This window comes from Podarcis liolepis (assembly GCF_965112155.1).
Source record: "Podarcis liolepis genome assembly, chromosome: 2".
Taxonomy (NCBI): Eukaryota; Metazoa; Chordata; class Lepidosauria; order Squamata; family Lacertidae; genus Podarcis; species Podarcis liolepis.
This window is the reverse complement of record NC_139555.1, coordinates 88,378,046-88,389,541: the sequence shown is the minus strand read 5'-3', so window position 1 is coordinate 88,389,541 and position 11,496 is coordinate 88,378,046. Positions and strand designations below refer to the sequence as shown.

The 11,496-nt window shown below is 42.5% G+C and overlaps 1 protein-coding gene across 1 annotated transcript; it reads left to right on the top strand.

Annotated features, from left to right (window-relative positions):
* Positions 1–2,825: 2,825 nt before the first annotated feature.
* Positions 2,826–8,991, top strand: TRH (thyrotropin releasing hormone). Its single transcript, XM_083489672.1, has 3 exons — positions 2,826–2,999; positions 4,557–4,771; positions 7,077–8,991. Exons 2-3 carry the CDS (start codon positions 4,573–4,575, stop codon positions 7,679–7,681), a joined length of 804 nt encoding a protein of 267 aa, XP_083345798.1. The 5' UTR covers positions 2,826–2,999; positions 4,557–4,572; the 3' UTR covers positions 7,682–8,991.
* Positions 8,992–11,496: the final 2,505 nt, after the last annotated feature.

The following is an 11,496-nucleotide window of genomic DNA, read 5'->3' as shown; positions in this document are numbered from 1 at the left end:
TAGAACTTTTTGCAGTCAATAGATTGGCTCCCACTGGAAAAGGCACTAGCTGAAAGTGCTTGGCACTGCTCGGGAATTCAAAGAAACATTAAAAGCGCTTTTAAAAAAATTGATAGCATAATAGCTATCTTTTTACCTGACACACCAAAGATTGGACAAAGTCACATTTTGGTCTGCTGTCTTGATTCAAAATGGTGCTCAGCACCCAAACATTTACCAAGATCGCTGCCCCCACCTCAGGATTCCTCATGGATTCCTCATGGATTCCTCATTGTGATGATATCTCAAAGGTAGCCAAACCGATGCCAAAAAAATGAGTGAAGTCTTGCCAAAGTGAAGTTTCAGCCTGTCATATTGATTCAAAATGGCACCTGGCACCCAAACTGCCGAGTTTGGTGATTATATCTCAATAGGGAGCCAAATCTATAGAAAATGGATAAACGGATGGATGGACAAACAAGTTGTTTTCCAAAATATATAGTAGATGGGTTTTCTGCTCCTACATTATCAACCTGTTGCAGTTTGATGAGCAGCTCTCTTGTGTGCTTCCAGGACAATCTTAAAATTACAGTACAGCCCCAGCTCCCAATTCAGAAGATCAGTTGTCACCTGAATTATTCTGTGTCAACCCCTCTTCTGTCTCAGTGGTGTGTGTCTCTTTCTAATTACTGGCCCACTAGAGTAAACTAAGTTGCAGATGCCCAAATCCAATTTTCTAGCAACGCAGACCCTGAGGATTTCGGGCCCTGATGTCTAATGTCGTAAACAATAGTGACAGAGACTTTGATTAAACTTGACAGGATCCTTATAAAGCCGTGAAGCTGTTGTGCTCCTATTTACATCACCCTTCAAGTTTCCTTAGTTTAAAAAAAGAAGAGAAGATTTGAATCCCACTCAAAAGACCAAAAACATCTTTTTGTATGACAGCTTTAGAAACAATATGTCTCTTCAGTGTAAGACTATGTCATGCTTGAAAATACAGCAGTTGCTTTCAGTCACTGGGTATACAATGAAGGCCTTGAAAGTTCACACACGCATGGACATCAATTGATCTCTTCCAATTCATTTTTCAATTTTGGGGGCCCAATTTGCCCACTCATTGATGCCACAGTCTAGTATGTATAATGGGGCCCTACTAGCACACATACTCCTTCTCCACAATCTGTATCAATTAGGACTTGCTGATCAGAAGGTCGGCGGTTTGAATCCCCGCAACGGGGTAAGCTCCCGTTGCTCGGTCCCTGCTCCTGCCAACCTAGCAGTTCGGAAGCACGTCAAAGTGCAAGTAGATAAATAGGTGCTGCTCTGGCGGGAAGGTAAACGGCGCTTCCGTTCGCTGCTCTGGTTTGCCAGAAGCGGCTTAGTCATGCTGGCCACATGACCCGGAAGATGTACGCCAGCTCCCTCGGCCAATAAAGCAAGATGAGCTTCTCTTCACACATTGGAACATGAACTGACACTTTTTAATTGTCTCATTGTCCACATATAGTCCAAGAGAATTTAACAAAATGCAGCAAAATTTTCTAATAAAAGCTTTACTGGAGATGCATAGGCCAGATGAAGAAACTGCATGGGTTAAAACAACAGCTAGAAAAGCTGTGATTTTATTCAAGATACTCTGTGGTTTGGGGTGAGGGTGGGGCTTGTTAATATAATCACAGTACTTCAATTCAAAATGTATATTGGATGGCGTTTTCTCAACTCTTGGTACAGAGTGTGCAATGCACGTCGATGGACTGCAGGAAATTGCCTCCTTGCGTGTGGATGATTTCACTTTCCACAGGAAGCAGAACTGAAAATCTGCCCATGAGAGGCCCTCACATCAATACATTATCAACCTATAGTTTCTATGCCATTTTTTTTTTTTTACTTTGCTTTTCACCTATTAGAAGAGGCTGCTGGATCAGGCCAGTGGCCCATCTAGTCCTGCGTCCTCACAGTTCTCACAGTGGCTAACCAGATGCCTATGGGAAGCCCACAAGCAGGTTCTGGGCACAAAAACACTCTCCCCACCTGTGGTCCCCCAGCAACTGATTCTTGGAAACATTACTGCCTCCAGCTGTGGAGAGAGAGCATAACAGAAATCATTGTTAGTGGCCATTGATAGCCTTATTCTCAATGAATTTGTCCAATCCTCTTTTAAAGCCGTCTAAGTTGGTGGCCATCACTGCCTGCTGGCGGTGCAAGTTCCCTAGTTGAACTATGCACTGCATGGAGAAATACTATATCAATCCCAAATCCACAGCAGTGTCCAAAGAAGGAATGGCCACTGGGAGGAGTGCAGAGAGAGGAACCCTATGGTGCACCTGTAGCAGCAAAACCAGACACCTTCATCTGCCTCAGCTGCAATAAAACATGTCTCTCCTGTATCGGTCTCTACAGCCACAGCAGGCACTGTAAGTTTCCAACCGTTGAACTTCGGTCCGAAGGTGCACTCTTCCATGGTCTCCCAAGACAGATGGATGCCAACAAAGGTCTTTTGCCATGACACGCATCATTTTACACTTGTTTGCATTGTTGAATTGAGCCCTTTAGACGTGACTCATAACCCTTCTCTAACCTGAAGCTCATGAGCCTTTTATATAAGACACAAACTCCCCCCCCCCATTTAATGTTTTTTTCCAAAACAAAGGAAGAAACAAAAAAAGTAGCATCGTGAGGTCACTTAAAAACTGTAGGAATTTTAATGTGCATTCAAATTTCAGATCACTGACATCAATGAAAGGGGAAGGGTGTATGTGGGGGAGACACACAACGCATCACATACGTTAGTTCCCTCACGGCTATTTGCATAATGTGTCTAGAGACAGCACTGTATAAGAAGGGAAGAGCTCACCCACCAAAGAGAACTCAGGGGCAGTTCTATTGGAGAGCTGATGTGATTCAAAGGAGAAAGGACAGTTTCGAAGCTCAGACGAGTGAATAGCTGCAGAAATACAGTGAGCTCGGACAAAACTCTTTGGTAACCTCAGCAAAGGAATAAAGCACCGGGGCAGAAGGTAATTTCCATTTAGATTTATTTGCTAGGCTGTCTGGCTCAAGTTCTCCCTTCTGATGAAGGCTGAAACAAAACAACACCTCACAAGTCTGTACACTAAGATACAGATTTTCTTCAATTATGATCTTCATTGTTCTATATTTTTTGCTATTTGTTTAAGGGAAATGCCTGCTCTGAATTTGAGTTATAGCTTTATAAAACTTTAAAGAAGAATGCATATATTTCATTTACTAGCAAAGCATTCTGGTTTTTTTAAAAAGTAACTCTGATTTGATTAAAGTGGGTGCCTTAAAATAATCATTGATAGTTTGCCAGATACCAGATTTAGAAATATAAAACAGTTGGCATTACATTAAAAGCAATCACATTATGTTTTTGTTACATTTTCCAGCATGCTGAAATGCATTTCATTAAGTTATTAGACAAAATATAAAATAATATCAAGGTGTAGTTTTTATTCAAGCTTTTAACGTTGCTTCATTAAAAAAATGTTTTGAGGGCTGTTAGAAAATAAATGGCAAAAAGCCGAAATAAAAATGGATTTTCATTAAAGCTAGAACAATATACTGGTTTAAAACAGTCCTTTAAGAAAGAAATTTTATGCAAGCTATAATAATTATATGCTGATAAATGTATTATAAACATTTTTGCATTTTTAAAGATATACTACAAAACAAAATCTAAGCCAATGTTTGGAAGCAAAGGTTTTATATATAACTTTCGATATGTGTAGGCACTACCTTTTTTCGGGGGGGACTCAGGGTATGCATACCCCTGAATATTTTGTGAATCTTTTTACTTTTGTCCATTTACTGTGTTTATTTTTCCTGATTTGGAGTATAAAATGGTGATTTTCTTGAGTCAAAATGAGAGTACCCCTAAACATTTTTTTAAGGGGGGGAGCACTGAGTGTGGGTTACACCGAGTTAGCTCTTTGGCCACTTAAAAAGCTCATTGCTGGGGGATGAGAGAGAGAGGTGTGTGTGTGTGTGTGTGAGTGTGTGTGTGTGTGTTTTCCATCATTAAATGAATACAGTGGTACCTTGGGTTACAGAAGCTTCAGGTTACAGACACTTCAGGTTACAGACTCCGCTAACCCAGAAATAGTGCTTCAGGTTAAGAACTTTGCTTCAGGATGAGAACAGAAATCGTGCTCCGGCAGGCAGTGGGAGGCCCCCATTAGCTAAAGTGGTGCTTCAGGTTAAGAACAGTTTCAGGTTAAGAACAGACCTCCAGAACGTATTAAGTACTTAACCCGAGGTACCATTGTATGTTAAAATACTGTACCACCAGCATTTGCTCTCATATTGAGTCAGTCCTTGTGTTTGCTCAAAGGCAAACATCCACATTCATTTGAAGATCTTCGAGTCAAGTGAGAGTGCATCTAGAATATTTAAAGCGACAAGCACCCATTTCCATGGGCAACTTCAGTAGACCTGGATGATGGCAGGAAAGCTTACATTTAGCTCCCGGACGTTTCATGTTTCTTTGCATTATCAGGAATGCTGCATTTCTTTCCATATTTGCTCCATTCTCTGCCACCCTGTTTTACCTGCAGGACCTTCCATCCCACGATGACATCAGTCCAGCGGCTCCTGCTGCTGCTCTCCTTGGCTTTTGCCAGCGTCTGTGTCAACGTGGGGCAGCCGTTTCCAGAGGGGGTGGAGAACGAGGGAAAGAGTAATCTGGATGGCATCCTCCAAAGGGCAGAAAACATCATCTTGAAGTCCATTTTGAAGAAGGTGGACGATGACAAAGAAGATCCCAACAAAGGTAAATGGTGTACCTTGGCAGTAGCTGAAGTTCATGGCTGTATTTGTTTATATGCCATTTCCCTGTTTGTAAAGGGCCTCAAAGTGTGTGTGTGTGTGTGTGTGTGTGTGTGTGTGTGTGTGTTGAGGTTTAGGGAATTTAATGACATTTGTTAGGAAGAAGAGGCACCTTCCTCAGTTGCTGCATGCTGAGATGTGGGCCATTCATTATTAAATCACATTTTTGCTCCCTTATCCACTCAGTTCCATTTCAGACTGGCCTCTCTAGGGAAGAGGCACTATTCCTTTCAGTATGTGCACGCTGGTCTCTGGTTCAATCTATGGCATATCCAGGTATGGCTGACAAAATCCTGGAGAGCCACTGCCAGTCAGTAGAGACCAGGGGTGTGCAGTTAGTAGGTTGGGATCAACTGTGCAGTCAACAATATCTATGGTGACACAGGGAGACCTGCAGAAGTTAAGGGCAAACTGAGGGTTAAGAGAGGGCTTTTGGGTGCTGCAACTGTATTTAGCTTGTTGTGTTAACGTTGTTGCTCACAGTGTTAGGGTAAACCCCTTGTTCTCTTCAAACAGTCGCCTTCCCGTCTTCCAATGCACTAATTAAATCATATTGCACATTGGATCATGAAGGAGTTTTGACTCCATTTTTCCCCCCTTCAAAATAGCAAGAACAAAAAGCCTCCCTTTCTAGCTTAGGCTGTGTTCAGGTGAAAGGAGGTTTTGAGAGTGTGTGGCACCAGAGATGGACTTTTTGGAATTTGCTAGCAGAAGTTTGATACTGAAAACAGATTCCTGTGCTGAGAGGGACGCTTCTTCTTTCATCTGTGTTATCACACACACACCCCACAACCACAATCACAGTTTTGCACCTGGATCTGGTTGGTTCTAGTAAAAAACAAAGTAGATCCTGCCCACCTGAAACTCGCCCACCTCTGGTGTAAATACTACTGAGCTAGATGAACTGATGGTCCGACTCAGTATAAAGCTGTATCCTATGTTCCTGGAAGAACATGAGTTAACCTGCCTATGCCTGAGAGACTGGTCTGTCTGGGCTGCATCTGACTGCAAGTTTCCAAATATGTTCTCTCAACAATTAACATTGGGCAGGCACCCATGCTATACTATCTTAAAAAGCCTTCTAAACACTTTATTATTTCAGCTAGCCTATCCAGACACTAGTATTGTATACTTGCTTTTAGTGTTTGCTGATTGGGGGGGTGTATTATTAATAATAGTTTTATATTGTTCGACGGACACTGCATAGATTTTTTTTTTGTCACTTAAGCAAGAACACCAGTTGGATCCACCTAAGAGAAGGATCTTGACCACGGGGTTAAGACTTCCACTTTAATTCCATTCCCAGATAATTGTAAAAAAGGAATATCTCAGGGAGCTTCCAGATGGGTGTTTATTGTGGAATGAGTGCTCCTTGTGCATGCATGGTTTTTGCAGCATCCGCATGATGTGTCCCCAATGTGTCATTCACACATACAAGAAGTCACCATGGGTTAGGTCTAAAGAAATGCAGAAGGATTATTCAGACAACACACTGGACCGACAATGGTTCGTGTGGGAGCACTGAGAGAGAAAAGGGACAATTCAGTTCACATTTACAGGCTAACTTAACAACATTTGCAGGTTCTGAAGCAATACAAGAACTGAAACACAACCATCCTTCAAATTTTCCCATTATAGGATTTTGCAGTGCAGTTCTTCAGCCAAGTAATGTGTACACAAATGCATATACAAGGGGGTAATGTGTGCATTTAAATGCATACATTAGTGAAAACTGCATACAAAATGCATTACATAAGGGAAAATAACTTGGCAAAAGTGTGCCTATTGTGTAAAGCTGCATATAAAAATGTGTATAGTAGGGAAAATATAGTAGACATCCCCAGATGCATATAAATTATATTAGATACATATAAATTAGCATACGCACATTGCAGGCAAATTTGCTGAATTGTTTCAGGATTGTCTGACCCTCAAATATATCCACTTGACAGCTTTTGGTCAAGTCCATCCAGATATGTAGAATGCTAGCATGCATTTTAATTTTCTAAGCATACTGTTGGTTTTAATTACCTTTGGAATATTTCAAATACCTGTTTTTAATTGTATGTTATTGATACAGTTAATTTAATTGGTGTTAAATGAACGGTGTGGGCTTTTTTTGAAAACTGTTTAGAGGTTTTATTACATTCAGGCGGCATCTAATAGGTGTTAAATAAATAAATGCTCCCTTTCAATTAAGAACAACGTTATTCTTGGAGTGTTTTAATGCTGTTCATTTCCTTGGGCAGAGCCAGGAGCTTTTCAGCCAGACTGGATCTCGAAAAGGCAGCACCCTGGAAAGAGATCTCTCTACGATCTAGAAAAGAAGCAGCATCCCGGGAAAAGGGAGGGTGTGGATGAGGAATCTTACGGAGAAACTGTGAAGCGTCAGCACCCTGGGAAAAGAGAGGAAGAGGATGAATTTGATCCCTACTCAGAAGTGCAGAAGAGGCAGCACCCAGGCAGGAGGTACCTGCGAGAACAATACCTTGACCTCCCTAGCAGCAGCCAGCTAGCTTATCTGGATGAATTCTCCAAAAGGCAACATCCAGGCAGGAGGTACCTGACTTACAGCAAACGACAGCACCCTGGTAAGAGGAGCTGGGAGGAGGAGATGGAGGAGGGCGAGCAGAACTTGGAGAAACGACAGCATCCGGGCAAGAGGTACCTGGTGGATGCAGAGAACCCAGACTACACTACTGTCCCCTGCGAGCCCCAGGATTCCTTTGAATGTAGCAAAGGCAGCTTGCTGCTAGAGTTGCTCGATAACGTAAGCAAGGGCCGCGTCGATGAGAAGCGGCAACATCCCGGAAGAAGGTCTTCATGGGATGGTGCATTGGAGGAAGAGGAATGAGACGTGGCCAGGGGGTCTGCTTTCTCATTGTTTTCATTCCTCCGAATGATTTCTCCCAGCCATTCAATGTTCCATCCATAACCCTTTTTCTTCTTCCTTCCTTTCTGCTTGCTGAAACCTACTTCGCAGGTGATTCTTTAGTGTGCTCCTTCCTGGTGGGCTATGGTCCAGATTTAGCAATGCATGGACACACGGATTTCATTTTAAGCATGGCACTTTGTGCCCCCACCCCTTGAGAGGCACGTGGCCAGGCGCACCCCCACATGCTTAAAATGGAACGTGTTAGTAAAGGATGATTCCAATGTTACATTTCTTGTGTGGGCCATAAGTTAATACGGGACGAAACCCATCCAAACGCAAGGGTAGTCAGATGTCAGTCTTCTTGATGCTTGCAACTGGCATTCCAGCTCCAAAAGAGTTTGCAAATGGCACACTTCATACTCATCCCTGAGTATGTTGTTTGCTGGTTTTGTATAGCATTTCCTTCGATGGGGCTTCAGTCAGAGAAACACAGTGCCAGAATCAGCTGCAGGTCCCTTTTAATCCTGAAAATTGGGAAGTGCTTCCATCAAACGTACGCCAGTGGGTTTGCCCATGTGGAAGGAACGAGAAAACCTGTGGATAAAGGAGGGAGGGCTTAGGGCAGGACTCTGGCCACATGGACAGCTTAGCCTGTGCAAGCCTGCAGTAGACAGAGTGGTTGGCTTTTTCTTTTAAAAGGGAAACCATTTTATGCACTGACGAGATGACTCGTCATGCAGGCAGCAAGGACCACGACGGTCCAAACACTATTGCAATGAAGAAAAAAATCCACAAGGAGCCTGATCCACAAATATAAGTAACACCAGTGTGTGTGTGTAGATTTCTGACTGGGGTCAGTATTCCCCAACCTTTATAAGTGAATTCCATCCATATCTACACAGGTTCCATGAAGCTACTTTTCCTGTTCTGGAACTTTTTATGCAGGGCCTCTAGCTATTCTCCATGTGGCAATGCTGCTTTCAAGTGGTCTTGATGATAGGGGATTGTGAACAGCCACTGCCTTCTCTATTCTGCCAAAGGTGGATTGGACTGATATCTTGCTAATGAACAGGATTAATGTGCATAGAGAAATGGCATGCCTGTTTAGCAAATCTGACATTTGCTATTATCCTTTGCCCTAAAAGTGACTCATAGTAGTGCACGGTTTTGTTTGGAAAATCCACAGCTGAGAATCCTCACAGGGCCTGGGTTCCAGTATGCCGTCTTTGAATCAATGTCTCACTTTGTTTCCAAATAAGGATTAATTACAATAAATATTTTAAATTGCAGCAAGCAGGTGTCTTTGTCTCATTATGTGGATTTTCATTTGTAAAATATGGAAAAGTTTGCCTGTTGTCCCAAAAAGGAATGTTTTCAATTTCTGTAGACAAATGGTGTTTATTTACCATAAACAAATCAATAAATATCCATAATTAACAGTGCTCCCTTGTTCAGTTATCCTTTTCGGTCATACGAAAGCAAATAAACAATGTGCCAAATGATCAATGCCCTCCTGAATTTAAAAAAGGGGGGAAAATTCAACCCAAACTGTGATGGAGGAAAACAGAATTTTTTAAAGTCAAAACTTGTGTATGGTGATGACGACATGTTTGTATATAGCAGTGGTTTATTACTGGTGTGGAAGGTTGCTTTGTGTAAAAATAGAGTTTTCTGAAACTTTCTGCTTGTGTATGATGAATAAAAAAAAATCATAATGAACATACATAAACTAGCTAGCATCCTCCTTAAAAGAAATAATCAATGTCGGTTTGGGAAGGGGTCAAAGCTTTTGAGAAGAAGGATGTTTTGGGGGTGGGGCCTTGTTATTACAGAGATACATGGATGTGTCTTTGTGAATATCATCCTTTGATTGACACCTGAGCTGCTGAACAAGGCAGAGGCCAAATGTTTTGCTATAAAGAAGAAGAAGAAAAGAAATTAACGGGTTGTATCCAGTTCTGCATGAGTCGACTTCTGCTTGCTTCCCATTCCTTTCCTCTCCTTGTGAGCCCCCAAATTCTGGTCCAGGATTTTCTGTGTGTGTGTGAGAGAGAGAGAGAGAGGGGGGGGGACTCCCTCAGTGAAGATGGGAAATCACCTCAGACATGACCAAGTCTGAGGTGATGTCCCCTTGATCACTCCTTTCTAAAGCCACTGAGAATTCAGGGATTCTCTATATGTGGTAGCATAGAATGTAAACCTGCAGCAAGGACTCTTCATATTGGAGGTTCCTGTGACAATTTATTCCCTGAACTGGGTATAAATTAAAGCTGAGGCAAAATGGAAATGAAAACTGTTGGGTTTTTTTATTAACAAAGCCCCAAAGCGGGATGTAGCTTTAGGGCTTCACTATCAAAGGCACAGTACTTTTTGTGTGTGTCAGAGCTGCTGTTTTACGTTTAAACAAGAACTTTACTAATTATCCACAACAAAACGGTCTCTGTTGAAACGATCTTCTCCTAGAATGGCTAACCACTTTGAGCCTTCTTGTTAAAGCACCTCTAGCCCCTTTCTAGGTCCTTTCCCTCCACCTGAGGAAATTAAACAGATTTGTTCTGCCTGACAAACCCTTAAGCACAACTAGCTACTTCTGTAGCCAGCCCTTACCTGCCAGTTAAACTGTCAAAATCTCCATTTACATTCTCAGTCTCTCCTGATTTTCCATTTCTCCTCCCTGCCATGATTGGCTAAGGGTCACCAGGATGATGACCCAGTGGTCTGTCCATCACAGGGGATGCAGGAGAGAGGAGAGGAAAGTTCTGTTGTGCAAACGGAGATCTACTGTGTGTGTGGAATGACATTGCCGAATACAACCCAGCATCTCTGATTTGTCAGTAATTAATCTGTTCCAAGAGGCAGCCTGATCTACGAGTAATGTCAATGCAGTTGGGTGGTGGTGGTGACTTATGACTGGTTTTGATATTCTCCAAACACACACACACACACACACACACACACACACACACACACGCACACACACACCCTGCTGCTTTTCAGAGCAAAGCCACAAATCTTTCCCGGTAACTGACATCCTTTGGAAATAAGAGGCTTGTATGCAGGTATACCCATATTTGCAGCTTAAAACAGAATGAAGTCTGCTCCTCTTCTGCTGCATTTCACGCCACATTTGCACAGTCTTGTTCATATCAGAGAGGGGGAGAGGTGGGTGGGGACGTCTTCCCCTGATGTGCATGACCTTTTTGGTTTCTTTGACCATTCATGAAGTAATCTGCAATGTACACTCATCTGTGCAGGTGTGAAGGCTCTCTCAAATGTTGGCACTGTTCTGAAACATGCATCCAACGGCAGTATTTGTCGAGAAACTACAGGATCAATATGGATTGTGCATATCATCGTGCAAATGAGGCTTCAAGAACTAGCACTGGGAATGCACAGGATGCAGTAGATGAGAAGGAATTTCAACATGTAGAGCTTTTCACATCCATTAAGCATGATGGAGGCACAAGTTGCTTTGATTTTTCTATGTGGGGGGAGGGGGCAGTGGGAGAAGCGCGCACGCGCGCATACACACACACACACACGTGGATAGAAGCTTGTAACTGAATAAAGGCATGCCTTTCCCCCCCCCCTTTTTTATTCGGGCCAAAACCAGGTAAATATGCACAGCACCTTTACATGCAACAATTATAAACATCACAGGAAGATAATGAAGTAATGCATAACCAAACTGGCTTTCAAAAGACTCTTTCATGCAGGGATGGCTTGCTAATTAGAGGGAGATTAAAGACTTTCTTTGGTTTATTTTAGGCATTTAATGTCCCAAGTCACAGAAT

Excerpts from the sequence above, each read along its gene's own strand:
- TRH (XM_083489672.1), top strand. The coding sequence starts at position 4,573 with ATGACATCAGTCCAGCGGCTCCTGCTGCTGCTCTCCTTGGCTTTTGCC. Across the intron at positions 4,772-7,076 it reads CAAAGAAGATCCCAACAAAG|AGCCAGGAGCTTTTCAGCCA; the intron begins GTAAATGGTGTA and ends TTCCTTGGGCAG.